Here is a 23,900-nt window from a genome sequence, read left to right as displayed (position 1 = left end):
AGACTTGCCAAGCAAAAAAAAACCGCTTCGTTTATCGGGGGTGAGATTGGCCTGGGCACCTGATGGGTCTCGCGGCGGGGACGTCGACTGGAAGCTGCCAACCCATGTATTTACGGCCTGGCAGTGCCCGACAAGCCCTTCCCCACGGCAAATGACGCTGCTGCCGCGGATGCTCATGCCAACTGGGTCTTGCTCGAAGTCTTGACAGTCTGAGCTGGCATTTGCTTCGTGACATGGAGTAGGCTTTGTGGGCTATGCTTGGTGATGTGACCGAAAGTTTTGAAGTCCTGTATATTTTAACACGCTTCAAAAAAGCTTTGATGTTAACCATGTCAAAATCGAATTACTTGTCAATTGAGAATGACTGGGGACTACAGAGGACATGTACTCGTCACTACCTGTGGTAACCAGCTTAAATGTGCGGCTGAATTTACACACATTTCCAAGTAGTTATCTTGTTAACGCAGCACAACACTTGCCGTTCCCAACTTTGATCAGATTCGGTTTCCTCAAGCCAACCACCTGGCCTTCCTCCAGCCTCGCCTTCGTCTCCTCTTCCAGCCCATATTCCAGGGTCCTGATGACCTCTTTCGTCATCCGGATGCGCATCACAGCGCCACCGAACCGCAGGGGCAGGTCATGGCTTCTCACCCAGTACCTGGGCTCCGCCTTCCTCTCCAGCTGCAGGCTCCTTCCCACCCCGACGGTCTGCCGCATCCCGAAGGAATAGCTGTCCTTAAAGCCCGCGAGGATGGCAAGGCACTGCATGCTGTCGGCACGTTCAGGCTGCCCAGCCCCTTCGGCCGTGTTTCTGTTCTTCCCGACGTTGTCGTCGAAGAACGCCTCGACGGACTCGGTGTTGACATCTACCCCATGCGGGGTGTTGATGATGAACTCATTCCGCCCACTCCCACCTGCAGTTCCGCTCTCTGGGCGGTTGAGTTGGCTCTCGTGGGACCAGACGAGGGCTGTGGCGAGTTCCACCTCCCAGTCGCTCGCCAGCCTAAAGACACTCAGCCACTCAGGCAGCGGTTTTCCGGGGTGGAACGTCTTCCAGTGGCTCCCGCGGTCGGCTGTTGGCACGCCTGCCGCGGTTGAATCGCTCTTGTCCGAGTTTCCGTCCCCGTTATACCTCTTGTAGTCAAGAGTCTCGACCACTGTGTCAAAGTGGCCCCAACCGTGGATGGTCGGCGCCGCCTGGGCTGTAGCAAACACAGGAATCCTCTTGTCAAATGTCTCCAGGGTCGGCTGGTGCAGGTGGTCCAGCAAGTGCAGCTTGATGAAGATGGCGTCCACTAACGGCGGCTGCGACTGCGCGTCGGAGTCTGCGTCAAAAACCTCACCCCGGGCGGCCGCGGCTAGCTCCTCGATCTCGTGCACCACCGCCTCGACCCCGGCCCCGTCGGACACGGCCGCAGGCTCGGTGCGCTCGATGAAGACGAGCCAGGGGGAGACCATCGTGGCGGGTCCTCGGAGCCAGGGGTCGACGACGACGTGGTAGAATCTCTTCCTGCCGACACCGTTCTCTTGCCGTAATTCTGCCGGTGGCAAGGGAAAGGACATCAGCCATGAGCCGTCGCCATTCAGGGAGGTCAGAATGGGCCGAGGAGGCTGCTCTTGGTGCGAGCCGAAATATGAACGGAGGTTTTCTGCTATAGGAGACATTGAAGTCGGCGTATGCTAGTGGGGGCAGAGGTATAATGAAGGGTGGAAAACGGGTCTGTCAACCACGAATTGGGAAATGGGAGGTTATGTTGGCTATAAATATGGGCCTTCGACCTTGGTGGACTTCCGACGCCCAACAAATGTTTCTAGTCGCGCCCGATTGGCTAGTTCGCTCAGAGGATCAATAAGAAGTTCCTGTCAGATCTTAGAGGATATGAGGTTACTTTCCCATTAGTATTATTCGTCCCTAGTCCAGCCACGAGATCCTGCTGGTTATTAGCCCAATCCTTTCCAAACCGTCTCGCTTGCCTCGCTTCAGGCTTTTACAGGTATGACCTGACCTTCATGTTATAAAGCACGCTGCAGAGAATCCCCTCTTCCCCACTCCCTCCCGTCTCCCCAAAAAGACAAAAGTCCCGTGGAAGATCGCGAACCAGGCAAGTCAAGGCAACTTTGAGTGGCTTGTCGTTCAGGTTGGTCCTTAGCGTCCGTCTCTCTCCATCCAACGGGCACCAACGGGGCGACGCCAAGCGCAAGCACGGACGGCGCGCCGCCGTTGACACGACCCGCGGCGATAGAGATGATACGAGCTAGTGGGCTCACCCTGACTTTGAATGAACTCGCTACTTACCGTCGCCCGTGCAAAGGAGACGAACGAGTTGGTTGGAGAACGACGATGATAAGGCTGTTGCTGACCCGGCTTTTCCGAGCCGGGCCAGGTACGCAAGCCGACTGAGGAGAGCGGAGCGAATCGTCTCATGGCTATTTCGAAGCCGAGAAAGAAGCGATATATACTTTAGCAAAGACATGAAGAGGTTCGGCCCGGCCGGCGCCCGGAGCCTCAAGGGCGGAAGACGTTTCAAGGTCGCGGAGCATTGTGATGAAATGAAATAACTGAGTTTATAAATGTGCCGGAAGATCGAGTGGATAACAATGAGCAGAAGAATATGTGCTCGAGAATGCGTTTTAACAAGTTCACAGGCCCTCTACAGTTGCTTTGGAACAGCATTGAGTATAACTCACTTGATACGTACGGAAAGATGTCATATCCACACCATGAGGTTCCATTGAACACATACATTTGGAAAGCTTCCCTATCGGCGTACATCGAACCAACACTGCTGATCAGTCTCTTCCACAGCCGTCATCGTTGTGTGCCTTTCAGCGTTTCTATAAATTTTCACGCAGTTCCTTGAAAAGAAGAGGGGCGGGGGAATAAACTTTTACACTCCGATACACACTTACTACAACCGGCCGAGGACAAAGGTGAAACGTCAACACAACAGTGCTGACTTATTACATAGTCTTTCGGTTTTGACTAGACCTCGCGAGTCGAACGAGTTACAAGGGTACGAGATCCCTGGACATCAAGAACTTGTCTTTCCTGAGGCATCATACGACGGTCAGCGTCATTGTCTGGTGCCCGCCGGCAGTGAACATACGATCACCAGCTTCGGCGGCCCAACTGATCACCATGTCGTTCTGGGAATCCAATTACCCTACAGTTTACATATAGTGTCACATGACGAGTGTTTACCACGCGAGCTAAATCCGGGATAGCAGAGAGAGAGAGTCTGAGTTCTAGGCCACCGGAATGCAGCCAGCAAGTTGCGTATGGGGCTCAGGCAGCATTCGGAATGGTGGCTTTTGTCCATGGTCCGAATATTAAGATTGGTGCACAACGCAAATCAAAGTTCACTTGGTTTGATTACTAGTTAATAAAAAGTTAAACAATGCTACGAAACTACGCATATTGGAAGTCAGTCTAGAAAAGTACTTCGTTGGGCCTTCTCCTTGAGCCCAAACGTGACTAGGGATTATTCATGCAATTACAGCAGTTGAAGCAAGACACGGGGACAACCCGGATCATGGCGCTCGTAACCTCATCATAGGTAGTGCTGCGAGGTGGCAGCACTTGGCCATCCGAACCGTCAGCGATTCTGATATTACGTGCCGATGAAATATGCTCAGTAGCTCGCCGTATCAGGATGCAATCTTGTTACCAAATCAAGCGGATGAGAGGTTGCCTACGTTGCTGAACGTAACGTGACAAAGATACCTACCTGGCCGTGGTACGAGAGTTATGTCTCACAAGTGAGACAGACAGGTTCCTACACGATTCTAAATGGGTTCTACTGTTCAGATATGCTGGTCATGCATGTGGTGTGCCAACCAATTTGGGCCCGCTGCAGGCTGAATTGGCAATCTTGAGGAGCCAATAGGTAGTGTGTTGCAAAGTACATTGCATATGTAGGTGTGTGTGAGTACCTCTCCTCACTGGCCTGCAGCTCCGGGCACCCTTTCCACCGAGTTGCCCGGGCTTTTCCGTCCCGCATTTGTTCGCTGCGTCGCCGGCGACTGTCCTATCAATACAACAGACATTGACACAGACACATAACATCGAAAGCCTCACACTAGAGGCGGGAAAAGCCAACACCTACCATCTCACTTCGGGTGAGTCTGCGCAAGAATCCATCAACGCCTGAATGTGTGGTTTGTTTGCGAGCCACTGCCACAGGTCTGCGTCAGCATCTGTGAGCAGCAGGGCCTAGGGAAGTAAGGCACCAGAAACCCTTTCCAGCCGGACTCGACCATCCTGGTTCAGTGGTGCTGGCGGCCCTGGACGGACGACACTATAGCAACCACCTCCCCAACGGCGAGAAGACGAACGCCGCCCCGATGGAGCAGCACCTCGTGGCCAACAACCCAGAGTTAGCCGGCGCCCTCGTGGTCGGCACCCGGCGATTCCAGAACGCTCTGCTTATCGAGCCATTTATCTTCAGGGAGGCCGGCAGATGCCCACTGACGACGGCCGAGCAGGCGGCACTGATCGAGCGAGTCTGGCCCAGCATCCAGGAAGCCAACAATACCGTCCCGGCCCACGCACGCGTCGACAAGGCGCTGATCCTAGTAACGACGCCGGACCGCCCGCTCATCCGCGACAGCGACGGCGCGGTCCAGCAGACCGCCCTCGCGGAGCAGCAGTACGCAGCCGAGATCGGGGCGCTGCGCGCGAACGCGGAGCTCGGCCCCGACAGCGACGGCGAGCCGCCACGCGCGCCTCTCGTCGCGCCTGATCCGGACAGCATCGCCCAGTTCGTCCAGGAGTGCGTCAGCGCGGTGACGAGCTGGCCACACGAGGATGCGGACCACCAACCGCCCTCGACGACGTTCTTCGAGCGCGGCATGGACTCGCCCGCGGCGCTGCAGCTCGCTCGTGTCCTGAGGCGGGGGCTCCGCCGTCCTGGCGTGGCCCTGTCCACGGTGTACTGCAACCCGACGGTGTCGCAGTTGACGTCTGCCATCCTCGCAGCTATTGAAGATGGGCCGAGGGGTCACCACAGTGGGACGGCCGAGTCTGCGTGACACGCACCGGGGCACCATCGACAAAACCCCAGAACCACAGCATCTGTCTCCCCAGCATTAGGGAGATCAACGTTGAGCAGGTTTCCCGCGTACACCCAGGCCGGCCGCTCCTGGGCCGTCAACTTCGACTTGGCAGCTGAGGGCGTTTCGGCTATGTCCTGGCGGGTCTGGTCAACCCGCCTGCTCTGAACGCGGCCTGCAAGTGCAGGCTGGCACGGCGGCGACGGCGTCATCTTCACCTCGTCAGCGAGCGCCACAGAATGGGTTGCAGCAACACATTGGAAGTCTGGTCCTGGGTTGACGCGCCGCATGCCAGTGGCTAGGCGCGGAGCAGGTTCCTCGGCGAGGAGCTGCGCGATGTAGGGCCGAGGCGTCCGGGGGCCCCCGTGATCATCGCCCGCACCGATGTAGTGCCAGGCACATCCATGGTCTTTTAATCAGACGAAGGAAAATGAATGATGGGAGTCAGCAGTTAGGACTCGATGCCTCTGCGCTGGTATTATATGATTGCTTGTTGAGATCGGTGGCAGCATTGCTTGAAGAAATTGGTCATTGTATTACAGTGGCAGCCTGATTATTTTAATCTTAATGTCCAACCGCTTATAACCGCGTGCCGAGAGCATCCTGGTGGCCCACATACTCGTCACCAGCAACTTCCTAGTCGCGATTCCGATTCGAAGACCACCTTTTGACAAGTTGCTCGCGAATGCGATACTTCTTCAACAGCCCCGCCAGGCCATCCCTGGGTGATCCATCTTCCAGGAAGGCAGTCGGTGGCGGGACGTCGACATACACCAGCAAAACACTCTTAAACACCTTTGACAGCACGCGGTTCACACCCATAAGCCAATGCCACGACTTTTGTGGGGCCTGTTTGCCCATGGACTTCCAGTATGGATCCGAATAAGACGGCAGAACGAGAACACCGTACTCGGCATGGTCGAAGACGGGCCCGCGAGTGTATAACAACCAGTCAACTCCGAACTTGATACCGGCACGTGGAACCCAACCTAGAGAGCGGAAGTGATGGTACACGGCATAGTGAAGCAGAAACGGATCGTCGGGTAGAAGGTCTCGCGATGATAGACGGGGAGGAAAGTATGAGTTCTGGCGAAGAAGACTCAGCAGATCTTTCGGGCCGATCGCCTCTTGAGTCGCGGAATCGATGACCTTGAGAGAACCAAAAGCAAAAGTCAGAAACAAAGCCTCCTCGGGGAGAAGCTGGAGATGTTCCTTATTGATCACAACAAGCTCTGTCTCGGGGTCGGTGAGGTCCTTTGCGGTCTCGTCCGTGCCGGAAGCTGTCGAGTCGTCCAGGCTGACGGCGGCGCTACCATTGACACCATGAGGTTTCAGTGATGACGACGACACTGAACGAGGGGGGCTGGGGGGATCGTTGTGCAGGAACTCGGTGGACTCCACGGTCGGCGAGAAGCGGACGCTCTTAGCTTGCTTCAGCGGCGTGGGTTCCGAGGTCGTGGTGTTTGAGTCCGCATCATCATTTCCAGATGAGCTGGAACTGGACTTGGAGACCTCCGCACTGTCGACGGTCTCCTCGGGCGGAGGAGTTAGGCGGCTTGAAAGTGACTCCAGTTCGAGCTGTGAATTCGGCAGACACAGCAGCTCCAGCGGGCCGACAGGGGCTGCCGCCGTCGCGGGAGTCGGGGTCTTCACAACAGCTTCAGGTAGAGGCTCAGGGGGTACAGCGACTTGCTCGAGTCGTGCCGCCTCCAGTGCGGCCTCCTCCAGGCGCCTCTGTTCCAGAGCCTCCTGCTCGGCTCTGGCGCGGTCCCATTTCACACGGTTGCGCTCAGCACGACGCCTGTTGGTCTCGACCTCTGAGACCTTGTCCCTGACGAGCCCCAACCGCGTCCTTTCCCTCTTCAACCAGTTCGGTTCACTTCGACTCAGACTTCCCTTTCCAAAGAAACCTTGCTGCCAGAGGCCGACCATGGACTTCTCATTTGTGATGATGATCGTCCTCGTCTCATGATCCCAGTAGGCCGTATGCACGACTGACGGCTCGGCTGGAGGGGGACTCAAGACCTGGGACAGCCAGGTGAAGGCGAGGTGGAGGAAGGAGATTGGGTTGCTGGTGAGACTTGGGAAGGGAAAGATTTTGAGTGGAGCGGGCTGCTTGTAGAGCAGATGCAGATTTGCCCGGGGTTGACCTTTTCGGGCAGGCGCCGGTGAAGGCGATGCGGAAGTCGATAGCCCCGGCGACGGGGAGACAGCAGGTGTCTCTTCCGTGAGTGGGTTGCCCATGGGAGAAGTCCCATCAGACGTGGGAGCTGATGGGACTACATCAACCACAGGAGCTGTAGTTGGTTGCTGGATCTCTGCCATTTCTTCCTCAGGTCATGTCGGACTTTATACGGGACGGTTAGCCAAGGTTCTGAGATGGTCAAAGTGTGTGTGCTGTCATGAAACAAGTGGAGTGTGAGGTCATCGCTCAGATACCGTTGTTAGTCTTAATTTTGGGACTATCACCGAGAGACGAGGCTCTCTAAGCACCGTAATAATAGTTGTCATCAACGCGATGGGGAGGAAGAGGATCAAGGGAAGGGAAAGGGTGTAGCAAAATGGTCTGACCGGACGAAAGGCAGATCGGCTCACTCACTGTATCGAGGAACATTCTTCCCGGCGAACCGACACGTACCGAGGTATGCAGGCCATTCAACGGTCCTTGAGTGGTGGCAAGAGCTAGGAGGAGCGTATTCCTAGTTGACTGCTGAGGTGTTGCAGTCTGGTTGGTGTTGCTCAGCTCGGGGGAAGGATGCGAGTGGTGTTCATGTTCTCTGGAACTGATGAACTTTTTTCACGTTGCTGCGATTGAGTTGGAAACAGAGGTCCGAGTTTTAAGAAAATGCCGCTGAGTCAGGCGGGGCATGTGGGTACGTACCTGGAGGTGGCCCTGGGGTTGGGGTTGCGAAACAATAATTTGGGGGGGGGGGGGGCAATGGTCCAGCTGAATTGAGTTGCATGCATGGCATGACTGGCCTCGCCTGAAATTTAGACCCTTTCGCGATTCTAAGTGAACAATCCAACTTCAGCAGTTGTCACTCTGCTTTCTTTATATATGTGAATAGACAGTCACGGAGGTCTGTCAATATGGAGCTTCCATAGCTACTACGTCTCTCTCTCGACCTGTCGTCTTCTTCTGCACCAGTCGTCCTTGGACAGTAGAGCATGATCTCGACATGTCCCTCCTTTCGAACATAGCGGTGTATGCCGCATACCCTGCTCTGATCTGGAGTTCAGTTGTGTACCTGGTCCAGAGTATTGGGATATTCCAGGTGTAAGCTTCCTATTGTTGCTGCTTCTATCCACTCGCTCCGTCCTAATTGACTGACCATCTCCCCAAACAGCTTCCGAGGCTACTCCCGCCCCCCTCGAAGACCAGTCTCTCCCTCCCTCTCCGACCACCTCGTCCCTCACATCACCATAATCCGTCCCGTCAAAGGCCTCGAGCCACAACTATATGAATGCCTCGCCTCCACCTTCCGCCAGACCTACCCGCGGTCCAAGCTGACAGTCAACCTTTGCGTCTCCTCCGAGGACGACCCGGCGTACCCGGTTCTCGAGAAGATTGTCGATGACTTCGGGAGTAGCGGCAACGGGGAGGGATACGACGTCCGCCTTCTCGTCGAGGAGTACGACCCGCTGATCTCGGGCCTCGACGGCAACGAGCTGGGGCCCAACCCCAAGATCCGCAACATCAGCCGCGCCTACCGCGAGGCCCCCGCCGACTCCCTGATCTGGATCATGGACTGCAACGTGTGGATATCCAGGGACGTCGCCGGCCGCATGGTCGACAAGCTGATGGGCTTCCTGCCCGGCGGGCGGACCACCACCCCGTACAAGCTCGTCCACCAGCTGCCGCTCGTCGTGGACATACCTCCCTCCGACGAAGACAACAACAAGAAGAAGCCAGCACCAGGCGACCAGGAACAAGCAGGCCTCCTGTCCAAGGCGTGGCACCAAGGAGGCGGCCGCCTGGACGAGATGTTCATGGCGACCACGCACGCCAAGTTCTACAGCGCGATCAACACCGTCGGCGTGGCCCCCTGCGTGATCGGCAAGTCCAACATGTTCCGCAAGGCCCACCTCGACATCTACACCCAGCCCTCCCACAACCCGCGCCTCTCCCCCGGCGACGCCGCCCGCGGCACGGGCGTCGACTTCTTCAGCAGCTACATCTGCGAGGACCACCTGATCAGCGACCTCCTCTGGAACGCGCCCATCCCGCCCGACACAACCACTGCCCCACCCCGCCCCTACGGCAACCACGCCCTCATCCCGGGCGACCTAGCCATCCAGCCCGTGGCGCGCGTCCCCATGCCCGCCTACTGGGCCCGCCGCGTCCGCTGGCTCCGCGTGCGCAAGTGGACCGTCCTGCTCGCCACCCTCGTCGAGCCGGGCGTCGAGAGCCTCCTGTGCAACCTGTACTTCGCCTACGCCGCGACGACCCTGCCCTTCTTCAGCACCACCTTCGGCATCCCGCAGACCTGGGCTGCGACGGCCGCGCTGTGGGCCGGCGGGGTGACCGCCTGGATGGCCTGCGACCGCGCCGTGCACGCGCGGCTGCACTCGTGCGCGTGCGTCGACCCGGTGGACGACGGCGCGCCCTTCTTCGCGCGCGGCACCGAGGTCACGAGACGGGGCTTCGGCGAGTGGCTCCCCGCGTGGCTTGGGAGGGAGCTCCTTGCGCTGCCGATCTGGACGTGGGCCGTGCTTCTGGGCACGACCGTCACGTGGCGGGGGAAGAGCTTCCGCGTCCGGAGCGACATGAGTGTTGTCGCGCTCGAGAGTGCGAAGGGAAGTGATAGCGGTAATGGGACGGCAAATCGGAGCGCTGTAGGTGACAAGAGCTGGGAGGTAGAGCAGGACGGTCAAGGTGTACGCCCGGGCCAGCATCAGGACGTCCCGCGCTGGGAGGGGCGGCCCACGGCGACTCACAGGAAGTCTAGGTCTTATGTTAAGGAGTAGGCTTAGGTTCCTGGGACCATATTGGAAATAGAAAATGAATTCAAACACCACCTTCATCTTAAATAGCTGACCCTAAAAACATACGAGCCTTTGACACGCTCTGTACCACAATTTACAATTGGGACACGGGGAATGAGGTACATAAAGATAAGTAATCGATTTATCAAATTACGAGAGTTCATACGTCTCCCTGTTTTGCCGGTCCAAAACTCCTGGCTGATTAAAGAATATCCTTACAAACGGCCTACAAACTAACACAAGGTGTTGCCACGCGCGGACTGCTCGGTGCATTTCAGCCTCACCTGGGCACCCCACCGAACATGCGATGTCTTCCATCCTCACGACAATGCCTAGACACTCCAGGGACGCAATGATGCGTTGTTGATCAAGCCCCCCACTTCTTCTCCTGCATCCCGGTCGGGGGCTGCGTCTCGACCTTGCCCTTGGCAACGGAGCTCCAGTCCGTGGATAGCGCGGTGCCGTTGCTCTCGGTGTAGCTCTTCATCATGGCACGCTGCTGCTCTGGTGTGGAGTTCTGGTACAGCTTCTTGAAGAAGGAGTCCACATCCGCATTATTCTCCTCCTCGTCGTCATCGGCAATGTTGTCCCAGTCCTTCGGACCGGACTTGGACGACGTGGGGTAGGCAGGCGCTTTGCTGGCGGCTTTGGAGCTCGTCGTTGCAGTTGAGGTCGCGACGGACGGCTCGGTGTGGGCCGCTTCTTTAGATTCAGGGTCGGACACTGGGATGGTACTGGTACACGGCTCTTCAAGAACCGCGACGGGCGGCTCTTTAGTTGTCGAGCTGGGCTCTGGAATGGCCAACCATTTGTAAAATCCTGGATCATGAAGCTCAACCAAGGACTCGGGCAAGGAACTGCTTTGGGTACCGAAGTCGGGCCACTTGCCGGGCACCTCTTTGACGAGCGTGAGTTCCAGCTTCATAGACGCAACACGGTAAGCGGATTTCGAGACGGAGATGCGGTCGTGGCATTCGATGAACAGGATGGGAGGTTCTCGCGGGACGCCCTTGGCGACCACCTGAGAATGGTCAGTAAACGAGATAGTATACAAAGGGATAAGCAAGCTGTTGGACACTCACGAATTTCCCACCCCGTGCGAAGCGCACTTCCACCTTGTCCATGTCTTCCTTGCTAGCAAACTTCATGAACACCGACACTGTCATCGTGGTGTCACTCTGGTAGAACTGGGTGCGGAAAGTAGAGTAATCGGGGGTTGGCGCCGGCACCGGCGCTGACGCTGGCGTTGACGTGGCCTTGGCCACACTGCTCTGGGCTGATTGGATTTCAGTGCCCAATTTACTTGGCTTCGTCGGAGTCAACTGGATCGTGATCTTCCGCGCAGGGTCGTCCTCAGGCAGTGTCTCGAGGAAGCGCAGCACCTGAGTGCGCCATATCTGTGCCTTGTTCCAGTCCTTGGAGTACGGCGTCTTGTCCGAGCCACCGCCGCCCATCAGCGCCGAAAGCTTCGCCATCTGGTCACCGCCCTCGGAGGAGTTCTTGCCGCCTTCCTCGGCAGCGGCCTGTGCGACGGTCGCAAAGTAGTATCCCTTGTCGTTGACACCCTCCTGTTGCACGGACTTGGCCTCCCTCACGGCCACGCCCTTAGCCAGGCGCTGAGACCATACTGCGCAGATATCGGCGTTGGCGTACTCCTTCTTGCGGTAAAAGCAGACAGACCGGCGGTACTGGGCCTCGATCATCTGCTTGCGGCTCTTGTCGTTGCCCCGCTCGGCGGCGGTGCAGTAGGCGTACTCGGCGTCGGCGATGGCCTTGTCGAGCTGGCCAGTCTCCATAAAGGCTTGCGAGCGGCCGAGGAGCCAGGCCGGGGACTTTGATTGATTGATTGCTTTGGTCAGGTTGTCTATGGCTTCGGGCCACTTGCGCTGCTCAATGGCTTTGAAGCCCGCCTCTCTGAACTTTCGGCAGACATAATGGCTCTGTGGTGGTGGGTCGATGCAAACGCTGCTATTAATGGGGTTGATTAAGAAAGGCGAGGTGGATTGTTGGCTTGCTTTGTGAGGGTAATAAGAAGTGACAAAAGATAGAAAAGGGCCGTTTGTGAAAGAAAGCCTGAGACTAAAGGAGGAGAGTGTTGGTTTGTTGGTCCTCAGGCTGATGGTTGCGGTTGCCTTCGCTGTCAGGGATCAGGACTGCGGGGGGTAGCTTCCACATTCTGCCTGTCCATAGGAGCTGGCCCAGTCCACCGCCTGCTCTGTTCAGATCAGACACTCACCGCCTACCTAGCTAGGCTCCTGCTCAAGTTGAGGTGGAAACCTCTAGAAGTCGAGACCTTGCAAAGACAATGAAAAGCTCAGAGATTTCCTCAAATGAAACAAAACAAGTGGATTAACACTGGTAGACATACTGTGTATTACCATTATTATTACGTTGCCATTCATGGCCTCGTTCTAGATCTACACCTCTACAGCTTGACGTCTGGGTACCGCTGGGCAAACATACCCAGGGCCTTGATCGTGAACGTGAACTTGTAGTTGGGATACCCAATGCAACAGCTCTTGTTGAACACGCCCTCGACTGCCTCTTGCTTCCACTCACCGTCAGGTTGCTGCCGCCCCGCAATGAACGCCACGCCCCTCCTGAGAGGTTCCACGTCTGGGTACTTGGCCAGCATCAGCCCGATCAACGCCCACGCTGTCATGACCACCTGGCTGCCGCTCGGATGCTCGACATAACGCATTTCTTCGCATGACTGGTAGATGTGTTAGTGGGATCAGAGATGTGTTGATAACCGACTCGAAGGGGTACACCAAAACAAGGACTTACCTGATAATGCTCACTCCAGCCACCGTCCTCACGCTGCTTCGAAATCAAGAACTCGCATCCCCTCCTGGAAGACTCGCTGTTCTCATACGTCTCCCCAATAGTCGCCAGACTCTCCAGCCCAAACATGGTCGCGTACGTGAAGCAGATGGCCCAGCTGCCATACCACCCGCCATGGTCATACTGCGCCGTCTTGATCCAGCGCACCGCCCGCTCGATGAACGTGGCCACCTCCTTCGCCCGGTAGTCCGGCCAGTGCTTCTGGAACAGGGACAACGTCGTGACCGCCGCCGTCGTGCACTCCGGGTACAGGTACTCGACCATGATGTTGCCGAAGATCTCGGCCGCGTTAAGCATCTCCATCCACTGCCCACCACGCGGCCGCTCGTATGACGCGCACCCGCCCGTCTTGGGGTCCTGGTAGGTGAGCAGCGTGTCCACCGCGTCGAAGATCCGCCGGTCGTCCAGTCGCTGTGGGTATCCCGGCGCCTCCTTCTGCAGGAGAATCACGCTCTTGAGCGCCTCCGACACGCAATCGCTGACTGCATAACCTTGCACCTTGGTGCTGAAGGCCCACGCACCCTTGCGAGGGTGCCTGTAGCACTTGTCCATGTCCTTGACCTCCTCTCGGATCTGCTGGTTGTCAAGGAACTCTAGGGCCTTGTTGAGCATGGGCCGCCACCTCGGATCGTCGGCCAGGCCCGCGCTTACCACGGCCTGGATCGCGAATGCCGTGTCCCATGACTGCACGCCGTTTGTACCGCAGACCATCATGCCGTCCGAGTTGACAAAAATGCCGTCCTCCATGCGCTCGCGTAGACGCCGCACGTTGTATGAGTCGGGACCGTCGCGGATGTAGCAGCACACAAGAGACATGGGTTGGTTGACAGGTGCCAGGCAGGCAAAGTCCGTGTTGGCCATCTCCATGTCCACCAAGTTACCCACCCATCCTTCCGCCTTGTTCTTGAGGGCGTTGGGACGCAGATATGAGTTCCAGATATTCACCAGGAACCAGTTGGCCGTGTTCAAGAGCCAGCTTTTGGGGAGGTAGTTGTCCTTGGGACAGATCGTGTTCCGGTTCCCATTCCAGTCGATACTCTCCCACGGCTCCACAAAGACCTCGTTCCGTAGCGAGCGGATCAGGTCGTCCTCCTCGCAAGACCACTTCTTCGACGAGATGTAGGACATGGATAGGAACACCTGCCGTATGTGCACCCACCAGCGCCATGGCGCGATGGGGACCCAGTCCGGCAGCAACCACAGCTCGGGCGGCGCAGGGTTCACGATCTCGTACTTGCATACCCCCAGCACGGCCATCCAGAACTTGGCCCAGTGCGGTGCATGCGTTGCGCCTCCCAGCTTGTGAAGTGTCGCCCTTGCCTTGGTCATGACAGGGTGGTCCGGTTCGACACCCATGATCCTCAGGGCAATGTAATTGAGAGATGTCCCCAACACAGTCGACTCGCCCTCAATGTGCAGGCCCCAGCCCCCGTCCTCGGGGTGGGCACGGGCGAAGAGATAGTTCTTCATCTCCTTCTTGTAGATCTCCGGTATGTGCTGCTTCGTGGCGTACCATGTGATGGCATAACCCGGGAGAAGGAAAGTGGGCCCGCCGTATTCGCATCCCCAGTGGCCGCTCGGGAGCTGTAGGTGCTCGAAGTAAGTGAGGCCGTTACGGACCGCGTCGATAGGGGCCTTGGGTGGCTCTAGGGAGGGGAGGTCCTGCAGAAGAGGTCAGGTATGTCAGCGTGTTATAGGTAGATGCTGGGGAAGGCAGGCAGACGCACGAGGGGAAGACCGAGGTACCACTTATCCGCGTAGCTCTGTGGCCACTTCTTAACAGCCTCCTCGTCGTCGAGGTAGTGCCAGGTGTGTCGCCCGTCGTCCGATTTCATGCGCCATCTCGTTCTGTCGACTGGCTCTGCGACCTTCTGTCGCTTGGAGTCGTGCCCGTCTTCTTGGCCATTGACGCCATTGGCATTGCTGTGGCGCTTCTTGCTGTTGCCATTACTCTTGCTATATGCGTTCTCATGGCCATTCCCATCCACGTGGCCGTTAAGCAGGGGAAACTCGACCGATGGCGTCTTGCGTGCGCTGCTTCGAGTTGTCACCATTGTCGATGTAACTGTGTGCAACACGGAGAAGGAACCACGACTTTTATCGGCGATTGAACAAGGCAAAAAATAGGCTCTATGTTGCCGAGACTTTTTGAGCTGCCAGGGCAGTGGCCTTTCAAGATAGAGTTTGTTTGATCAGATGGCCAGCTACTGAAGAGGAGGGCGGTTCTCGGATGTTATGGGATCTCATGTGGTTAGGATTGGCCAATGACGCTGCCAGTGGTGTGACAGGGGTATCGTCCCCACCCCACTGCTCTGAAGAGCCTGGGCGGGAGCTCCCATTCAGGGGTCCATTAGCGCTGTGGCACCCTGAACCGTCTCAAGGCGTGCCTGCTGGCTGTAGCTATGTGCCACTTGATCAACATCTAAGCACAGGGTGACAAGTGAATGTATTCCTCATGTCGTACCAAATACTTAGTGTTCCTAGCAAGCAAACATCTGGCCACAAAGCTATAGCAAACATATCCGCACTCGGCGTTGCGACCTGGTTGGTTGTCTGTGTACACGCATGAGCTCAAGCCATCCCAATCTTCTCGTCCAGCCAATCGGAGAGGTCGCCCATATTGTCGATTGCCTGAATCTCGGCTTTGACGTTGAGCATCAGCATCACCTGTATCTCCCGCAGCTGTTCCGTCTCTTCGTGATCGAGTTCGTTGCCCCTTGCTGTCATGGCCCCGAAGATCCTTTGGGCTGTCTTGCGGTCGTTCGTCGTCAGCGGCATCAATGAGTCGGCTGCGTTTCGTGGACCTCGAACCCTGTGCTGTCGGACTGGCTGCGATCCTGCAGTACTAGTCCATCAGTATGAAGCCGTCACGCACGTTGGGTCGTTCTTTGCTTGCCTGAGGGCGCAGATCCTTGTGAACCGTGGCTGAGTAGGCCGAATGACGACTGACTTGACTGGCTTGCTTGGCCAAGGGAGCTCTGTGATCCAATTTCCTCAACGGCCGGCGGAATGGCTCGCAGGATATCATCTATTTTGACGCCGAGCCACTGCATGCCCGGCACTCGAGCGTTTTCCTCGTGGCTCAGTCTTTGGCTGCCGTACTTGTATGTTCGCATGATCTCGATGCCGTGCGGGTCGCAGTCGAAGACGCCCAAGATGGGCATGAGCGGTCGTGCCGAATGGATCAAGTTTAGAAACTCGAGTGTGGCTAGATCTGCATAGCCTTTGCCCTGGAAATTCATGAGTACCCGAGCTTGGTGGCATCCGTGGGGTTGCTTACTGTGATCATAGTGCCTTGACCATGGATGCAGTGTCTCCAGTACTGGGAGGCCGCCAGAGTGCGAAAGGTTGCCTGGCTCAGAATCAGTCAATCCCGCCCGCACTTCTGTGGCAGCAAATCAAGCAAGTACCTCTTTCTCAATGACAAGAATCCATCTCGTCTCTCCAAAGTCGATCTTTCTGATCGTGCTGATAGAAGGGACGGTCTCGCCGGGATCTTGGTCAAATGAACAGGCGACGACTGTGTCGTCCTTCGTGGTCAATCTCAATGGCCCTGCGATGAGACCCTTGGATGCGGCAACCTGAATTGTCAGCGCCAAATCACCATCGGTTCAAGAAAAGGATGCGCACAATATGCAGGGCGTTGCGGCCAACTCCAAGCGTAAACGCAAGGTCGTCGACCAGTTCATCAACGTTGCTCTGGCTCTTGAAGAGGTCTGGATCCTGGTAATAAATGTTCCTGGCCTTTTGTCAGGTTGATGTTGCTATTTGAATCCAGTCCACGCACCTTTTACTGATAAGACGGCCAGACACCAGTGCCTCGCGGGCCAGCTCCATGATCCGCATCATCCTGGCTGGAAAGGCGAAATTGTCAGGGTGTTTGCACCTAATCCGAGGCACAAGATGGACTGACTGAACTTGATGGCTTCCTGCACTGTGCTTCCAGGGAACCTCAGCACTCCTTCCCTCTGAGATGTTCGTCTGCGGTACGGGATGACGAGTGCATCGCCGCCTTCAGCGAGAACATCAACCATGGTCGCAAAGATTTCCTCGATCTTGGAGATGACAAGATCTGTCTGGGTACGATCTGGGTTGTCGTCATGGATGGTGATCACCCTGGAAGACTGCGAAAATTGCGAGGCGTCAAATTCGTCATGGCCGATCCCGTCAAAGAAGAGAGGAGACGTGGGAGGCCCGCTGGGCGTAGACGGGAAGGTGTCAACCTCCAGGGACAGGTCGTAAGACATGGCAGAATTTGGAGGACAGATTCAATGGAAAATTTATCGGCACATGATAGGTAGGATCTCGAGTGTCTTCTTGTCGTCAAACGGTTCTTCTCTGGTAGATCGGTTCAATGATGTTGGTCTCCATGGCTCCATGGCTCGCTGTGGCTGTCTGCTGCGAGCACTTGAGCAAGGTGCATTCCTTTCTTCTGCTTGGGCAGATTCGCACCTTCTCTTTCCTGACAACCTTGGAAGCTTGTGCCGTTTCCTCCAGGGACTTTACTTTGTCAGGGAAGCTGCTTTGGCAAGCTGTGTGCGACTTGCAAACCGTTCCTGCCTGACAGGGCAGTCGTTTGTTGACCTTCGTCCCGTTTAGGAAACAGCAGCAGCCCGAGCTGAAGCTTACGCTGCGCACCCCGAGGCGTGTGCCTGGAGATTACCCCATATGACGTTTTTTCCACCTTACCCTCTCCTTTGAACCACCCGCAGCTCTTGTGACGGCCATCAAACGAGACAGTCACCAAAACAGAATTTGAGCTACTGGAATATCCGCAGGGACTGGCTGACTGTCATTGATCTCTCCCCTCTCCATCTTCCTCAATTCCACACACCCAGAGCTTTCACCAAACAGCCACTCCTCCCAACAACCACCCAATTTCTGTGTGTATTACAGCAAACGATCCCCACATCCACACAAAATGTCGTCCAACATCCCCACCTCCACCTCTGTTCTCGAGAGCGTCGTCATCAAGGCGCCCCTCTCCCACGTCTGGCACTTCATCAAGCTGCAGGACTTCTCCAAGTTCTGGACTGCCCTGTCCAAGTCCGAGTTCGTCAAGGGCGCCAACGAGGAGGCCGACCTCGTCAAGTGGACCTTCAAGGATGGAAGCGTCTATGAGGTCAAGCAGGAGGAGCACTCTGTACGTCGTCGATCCATGCCTCAAGCCGGCTAGCCCACCTGTGGGGTCAACTCGCTCGAGGCAACAACACACCCATTCCCCAGCCTTTCACAGAGAGCCATGCTGGAATTCAGCCGCTAACTGCATGCAGTCCATCAACCACACCATCACCTACAGCATCATCACCTCCAGCCCTGAGCTCACCTACTCCAGCGTCCTGAGCACGATCCGCCTGCACGCTGTCACTGCCGGTGCCCACGGTGGAAGCACCTACGTCGAGTGGAGCGCTCATTTCTCGAGCGACGCCACTGCTGGTCAGTTTCATCCTGCCTCTTGTCTCTTACCTGTTGTGATGCTAATCCGAGGCTGCAGAGGTCATCTCTGATGCTAAGTACAAGCGCATCGAGGCGCTGCGCGACCTCGAGCAGGCTGCCATCAAGGCTTAACTTCCTGGACTAGAGAGCAGCTGGATGAGGAGGGCATGTTGGTATGGTGGGAAGTGATCAGTAATTTGATATTGGTACTAGGACTGATGCGTTTTCCATGCGGCAAACAGCTAAGAATGAGAAAATGAAATCCACCATCGCGTTATGCCAAGCTCCAGTTCTTCATGAGGTGATATTTGCCACGGGAGGAATGGTGGCGGTGACTACCAGGTCAGATTCTCGTTGAAGCTGCTGGGGGCCCATCGTGTCTTGACCTTGGGCATCTGCACGTGTCACATTAATAGGTAGCCAACTGCGTCGCTTTGGCTGCTTTTCTTGGAGATATGCTAGTAATCCCCCTAGGCCTCTGTTGTTCCCAATTGATTCTGTGGCGGAGTGGTCACAGTGAATGCTCCTAAAACTGTCTGCTTGTCATACCTAGGTAGCTCTCCCTCAGTGAATTGACCCTGGAGGTTGAACTCGCTTTTCACTTGCCTGACCTAGCAAAAGTCAGCATCCAATGAACTGCAGAACGATTGGAATCCTGTGCCTCTTCATAGCAACCCCCCGTCTCCTTTCCACCAAGAACTCATTGACCTTGTACTTCAGGCACAACACAACAATATCGCCAACCTCTTGCCGTCGATTTTTGTGACCACAAAAAACTCCTACTGGTAAGGCCTGCTCAAGTGGTCTCTAAAATCGGCCACTCATCACTAGCGACTGCCCCTCTCCCGTCTTCGTCTTAGGCAAGGCAACCGCTCAAGCACCCTCCGTCTATAGATGTGACATCTCTCACAGATCGCTAATGGTCTATTCGCCAGCGGCAATCCTCCTTAAATCTATCAACCAAGCAACACTCAGCTCACCCTCCACACGTCGTCATGTCAGCAAACGACAACGGCGGACCAGAGGATTTCGTCTTCATCGACGATCCTATGCAAGCGGAATCTCTGGATGATGGCCTTAGTGGCAGCAACGCTTCTAACTCCCCTGTCGAGCCTGACTATGTGACGGTGGATAGCGACGATCAGATCATCTCTGCAAACCGTGACATCCTCGTGGAGCCAACGTCGGACAAGTACAAGCAGGCCATAGTGAAGATCGAGTACTTTGAGCCGATGCGCCTCAGCGCCTTCCCAGACGAGCTCACCGAAGCTGCCCTCATGACTCCCATCCCCTCGGAGTACCAAGCGCTTGAGGACGAGCTCCGCAGGCCGCCCAGCCCGACCAAACCCCACAGTGTCTTGGTCACGAATGCCAACCTTCTCCTCGAATGCTTTTTCCACTTCGAGGGCCTCTACCTCAAGATCGGCCGAGGCCCAGTCCTCTGCGTGGTCGGAAAGGCCTGCGGACTCAGCTCCAAGCGAGCCAGAACCCTCCAGCAGCACGTGGGCTGCACCTTCGACGCCCTGCGTGAGGGCCGAATGGCGTTCTTGCGAAGGACCATCGGCACGTTCATCCCGAGGGCCGAGGATCACAACGTTCGAGAGCTGGCCAGATTGGTGGGGTACATCAACTTCAAATCAGAGGAGCAGCAAGAGGTCGAGGAGAGGTGGTACAAGGACCCGGCCTTCGAGAAAATGTGGTCCGAGTGGCAGGAAATCCTGGAGAACAAGGGCTTGAGGATCACTGAGGGCCAAAAGAAGACTGGTAAGAGCAACACCATGCATTGGAAAGGGCATTAGCTGACATTTCACAGCCTCCGACCAGAATTCTGGCAGCACCAGTGGCGAGCTCAACAGTCTTGTTTCAAAAGCTGTGCGGGCTGCTGACAGGCTTGACGATTATATGATGCACCTTGATGCCTGTGGAGGTCTACGTTCTGGTGGCCTGACCAAGGACGACAGGCTTCTGCTTCAACGAGCCCTCGGCAAGGCCACACGCTGGACTGGAAGGATCAAGGACTCGCATTGAAGCCACCTCCAGCCTCGAGCAAGACTTCAGTGAAGATTCCTTGAAAGGACCATGGAAGCGGATGTTGGCCAGGAGACAAATGGCAGCATGGATGGCCATGCCTAGATAAGTGTCAACGAAGAGGATGGCCCATCTCCTCATTAATTTGCGTCGCTCCTGACAGAAATCCAAATTGGCTACCTGGAAAACCGCCTTCCTGGAGAGCAAACTTGAGTAGCTGCCTCGTCTTCCCACACAATTGTGAACTTAGCAGCTCAATAGAGAGTTGACCACCCAACACATTTGCGGCCGCCTTTACGAACTTGGCATCACGATACTGGTGCGTATGTGCCACGACAAGGAATGAAACTTTTGCTCAAGTCCCGAATGATGAATTTGCGAAGGCATGATAAGCTGCTGCTACAGAGCATGGATCGTCAGTGTAACCGCATCGTTGTCCTCGTTAGCTTTGCGCATGAACAGGTGACTCTTGCATTTTGAGTTGAACTTGGGCGTCGTAGATGCCAAATCACGATGACTGATACCTGAACAGCTCCCAAGACAAGCAAAACGAGGCAAATGTACAGTACCCTGGCCAAAGATTGCAGACCATCTTCCATGGCAGTACCGAGCCCATTGCAAGGGGCATGTGCAGCACGATCGAGGGTGACCCTCAATTATAGCAGTCGCCCTTGGATATCCAGCGTTGATAATTTCACCTGTCAACTGTGAAAACAAGTCGAATAAAGGTCATGGAGAGTTCGAGAATAGTGAAAGTCAGATGCTGGGTTGGGCTTTTTGAAGTGAAGCTGCTGTCTGTAGTGAAGACTTGCTGTCCAGGTGAAAATGTACGCTGGAGGGAGGGGGGCAGGGACAAGCACAGGAACGACCTTGTGCAGGGCCTAGGTGTGGTGGACTTGGGTCCGTTGGTCGACGAGGCTGGCTAGTCCCAAGTGGCCTCGCCAATGCTTTCTGAAGCCGAGGTTGATGATGCTTAGCAACAATGTGAGGGAGGTCCTATTTCCACAGACTTTATACTATGACATGTCTTCTATGTTCTTGTATACTTATTTCCTGAACATACTTGTTGTTCAGGAACATTGTGAGACGAGGAGGACTTCATTATCCCCATTACAAAATGTTCTCTTGAGCTGGTCCTCAAAGTTCAATCTAAGTCAGACTACGCACCATAGCGCAGACACCTAGATAACAGATACACGATACAGATTGAGAGAAGGCACAATCTTCCTGAGTGAGTTTTAGAAGCAGGCAAGCCTGGTATTCTGCCAGAATGTGGCCCCCTCATTGGTTCCCCATGGCCCTCGTCGGTGACAATAGCACTCACAATGGCACCTACAATAGCATCCACCTCATTCACTCCCCCGGGTCTGTCTGATCTTTTTCCACCTTCAAATTTTGAGTTGTATAAATTCAAATTTGAACCACCACCCTCTCACCCTCCCTTCCTTCCTTCCTTCCCATCACAACCGACCTCAGTCAATCGTCCATTGCTCCTGCTGTCAATCAATTCATCCATCAGCAATCATGAGCAATCCGGCGCAGTCTCAGGCGCCCTCTCAGGTGCCCACCTCTTACCACCCACGACTTCCTGTAGGTCAGGGCCAGTATCCTTTCCCACACAACGTCTACTTCGCTTCTCCCCCAATCTCTTCCACAACTATGCCACAAAACCATCAACAACCAGTGCCACAGTCACCAGGCCACCACATGTTTAGCACGGCAATGGGCCCCCAGCATATGCCCCCAGCAAACAGGAACATGCCGTTGAACAACCAGAGGCCTGGCCAGGGCGGTCCTGGAGTCCCGGCCATCCACCACCGCATGCCCGGTCAGGGTGGACTTGGAGTCCCAGCGCCTCAGGCTGTGGCTTCCAACTGGAACTCACCAGCCGGTCTTCAAACACCTCATCATGTCGCCAACAATAATCCTTCCACCCAATATGTGTCGAACAATACCTCACCAGCAGGACCCCAGGCCCTTGGTCATATCGCCAACGGCAACCATCCCGCTCAATATGCGCCTAGAAATATTGCTTCGGCAGGTCCCCAGACGCCTCATCCTGTAGCCAACAGCAACTCTTCTACTCAGAATGTGCCAGCCAGTACCTCAGCAGGGACTTACCCAGGATTGTACCAGGCCAGCCCTGCAACGCAACCTATGCCTCGACCGGCCCAGTTGGCACCACAACCCGTGCCTCGTCACGGCAGCGTGCCACCCCGAGCTCCCAGGCCCGGCCAGGCCCCGGCCAGTAACGGGCAAGGCGTTGCCAGCAACTATGGACAGATAATCAACGGTCATCATCTGCCCCCGGGTTTCCGGCCCAACGGATACCAGACTGCAGGTCGGATTTCCCAGACGCCCCCTCCCAAGCCCGTCTTCAACGGCGGCCAATTCCCCCAGTTCATGCCCCCAGGAAACGGCACCCACCGGGGAACCCCTCCGGCTCAACCTGTGCCTCAGCCCATGACGCGGTACAATCTGCCGTCAAGCACACAAACGCCTCCTCAGTCCGTCCAGGGCAGAACTGCAACCCCACCTGTGGCATCCAGCAGCAACATTCCCCAGGGCGACAACATGCCTCCCAGAAACGGCGTTCCTCCTCCGGCGACCAGACAGCCCGCCGCCAACCCCAGTGCTAAGCGTGCTGCAGACCAGGCTGTTTCCCAGCAACCCACCAAGAAACAGAGGAAGCCTGCTAATCCAGCTCAGAGGCCTGCTACTCTAGCCCAGACGCCTGCTTCTCCAGCCCAACAGCCTCCAACAACCACCGATCCTGAGCCAGTCGTTTACGACAAAGTCGACCCCCTTCCCCCGACATGGGCCGATGAGCCCCCGCACCTCCCCGACTATGAGCTAGCCAAAATCGAGACCAGCGTCGTGGTTGAGCCAGGTAAGAGACCCTCAGGACAAGAGACTGTCGCCGCGAGCTCTAACGAAAGTCCACACAGACCGCACGAAGCCCTGGCCCGAGGGCAAGGAGGCCCTCGCGTGGGACCAAGCCATCGCCGAGATCGTCGAGCTCATCCAGAAGTACTGCCACAAGGGCTGCCTCCTGCGCCCCACGCCTCTCGCGCGCCTCCGGGAGCTGACCGACGCGATCGAGGAGTACGTCGCCCGGCCCGGCCGCCCCGGCCCCCTGCTGTTCAAGGAGGGCCAGGACCTGCTGAGCGTGCGGTACGTGCGCGTCATCGAGGACGGCATCTGGGACGGCCAGTTCGCGCGCATCCCCGAGCGCGACTACGACACGTACAAGGCGACGGTTGACGAGGACAGGGAGAGGGTCGTGAGGGAGGCCTGGGAGAAGAGGGCGAGGGAGTACGCCGGCCCGTCGCTGGCTGAGGCGCAGAAGGAGATCTTCAAGTATTGAATGTCCCTGGATGTGGCAACGTACCTGCCTCGGGGGAGTCTGGCCGCGATGAGGAGGAGGCTGCTAGGGTTACCTGTACGGCCCGGATTCCTGGATCATCATGGCTCGCGCAGAGTTGTGCGTTGGGTATTCTACAGGACTTCCTGGTATAGTACCTTTAGTCTCTGCCGAACTTGCGTAGTTTGGG

At 56.3% G+C, this 23,900-nt stretch overlaps 9 protein-coding genes across 9 annotated transcripts; 5 read left to right on the top strand and 4 right to left on the bottom strand.

Annotated features, from left to right (window-relative positions):
- Nucleotides 1–450: 450 nt before the first annotated feature.
- On the bottom strand, nt 451–1,665 carry INS49_015753 (uncharacterized protein; the record flags this gene model as incomplete). The annotated part of the gene is made up of 1 exon (XM_043176431.1): nt 451–1,665. The coding sequence occupies one exon, from the start codon at nt 1,663–1,665 to the stop codon at nt 451–453; it is 1,215 nt and encodes a 404-aa protein (XP_043019886.1).
- Nucleotides 1,666–2,472: 807 nt separating this feature from the next.
- Nucleotides 2,473–5,031, top strand: INS49_015752 (uncharacterized protein; the record flags this gene model as incomplete). Its single annotated transcript, XM_043176430.1, has 3 exons — nt 2,473–2,529; nt 4,056–4,119; nt 4,271–5,031. The coding sequence occupies 3 exons, from the start codon at nt 2,473–2,475 to the stop codon at nt 5,029–5,031; spliced, it is 882 nt and encodes a 293-aa protein (XP_043019885.1).
- Nucleotides 5,032–5,688: 657 nt separating this feature from the next.
- INS49_015751 (uncharacterized protein) lies at nt 5,689–7,377 on the bottom strand (the record flags this gene model as incomplete). The annotated part of the gene is made up of 1 exon (XM_043176429.1): nt 5,689–7,377. The coding sequence occupies one exon, from the start codon at nt 7,375–7,377 to the stop codon at nt 5,689–5,691; it is 1,689 nt and encodes a 562-aa protein (XP_043019884.1).
- Nucleotides 7,378–8,231: 854 nt separating this feature from the next.
- On the top strand, nt 8,232–10,020 carry INS49_015750 (uncharacterized protein; the record flags this gene model as incomplete). The annotated part of the gene is made up of 2 exons (XM_043176428.1): nt 8,232–8,329; nt 8,400–10,020. The coding sequence occupies 2 exons, from the start codon at nt 8,232–8,234 to the stop codon at nt 10,018–10,020; spliced, it is 1,719 nt and encodes a 572-aa protein (XP_043019883.1).
- Nucleotides 10,021–10,405: 385 nt separating this feature from the next.
- Nucleotides 10,406–14,936, bottom strand: INS49_015749 (uncharacterized protein; the record flags this gene model as incomplete). The annotated part of the gene is made up of 5 exons (XM_043176427.1): nt 10,406–11,059; nt 11,121–12,006; nt 12,468–12,751; nt 12,826–14,544; nt 14,610–14,936. 5 exons carry the CDS (start codon nt 14,934–14,936, stop codon nt 10,406–10,408), a joined length of 3,870 nt encoding a protein of 1,289 aa, XP_043019882.1.
- A 517-nt stretch (nt 14,937–15,453) lies between these two features.
- On the bottom strand, nt 15,454–17,129 carry INS49_015748 (uncharacterized protein; the record flags this gene model as incomplete). Its single annotated transcript, XM_043176426.1, has 7 exons — nt 15,454–15,719; nt 15,833–16,112; nt 16,163–16,234; nt 16,293–16,463; nt 16,513–16,621; nt 16,670–16,736; nt 16,796–17,129. 7 exons carry the CDS (start codon nt 17,127–17,129, stop codon nt 15,454–15,456), a joined length of 1,299 nt encoding a protein of 432 aa, XP_043019881.1.
- A 674-nt stretch (nt 17,130–17,803) lies between these two features.
- Nucleotides 17,804–18,450, top strand: INS49_015747 (uncharacterized protein; the record flags this gene model as incomplete). Its single annotated transcript, XM_043176425.1, has 3 exons — nt 17,804–18,025; nt 18,156–18,318; nt 18,377–18,450. The coding sequence occupies 3 exons, from the start codon at nt 17,804–17,806 to the stop codon at nt 18,448–18,450; spliced, it is 459 nt and encodes a 152-aa protein (XP_043019880.1).
- An 863-nt stretch (nt 18,451–19,313) lies between these two features.
- On the top strand, nt 19,314–20,346 carry INS49_015746 (uncharacterized protein; the record flags this gene model as incomplete). Its single annotated transcript, XM_043176424.1, has 2 exons — nt 19,314–20,082; nt 20,132–20,346. 2 exons carry the CDS (start codon nt 19,314–19,316, stop codon nt 20,344–20,346), a joined length of 984 nt encoding a protein of 327 aa, XP_043019879.1.
- Nucleotides 20,347–21,870: 1,524 nt separating this feature from the next.
- INS49_015745 (uncharacterized protein) lies at nt 21,871–23,713 on the top strand (the record flags this gene model as incomplete). Its single annotated transcript, XM_043176423.1, has 2 exons — nt 21,871–23,236; nt 23,295–23,713. The coding sequence occupies 2 exons, from the start codon at nt 21,871–21,873 to the stop codon at nt 23,711–23,713; spliced, it is 1,785 nt and encodes a 594-aa protein (XP_043019878.1).
- Between the last annotated feature and the right edge of the window lie 187 nt (nt 23,714–23,900).

The sequence above is a fragment of the Diaporthe citri genome, assembly GCF_014595645.1.
Source record: "Diaporthe citri strain NFHF-8-4 chromosome Unknown scaffold_9, whole genome shotgun sequence".
Taxonomy (NCBI): Eukaryota; Fungi; Ascomycota; class Sordariomycetes; order Diaporthales; family Diaporthaceae; genus Diaporthe; species Diaporthe citri.
This window is presented reverse-complemented; position numbering and strand designations above follow the sequence as displayed.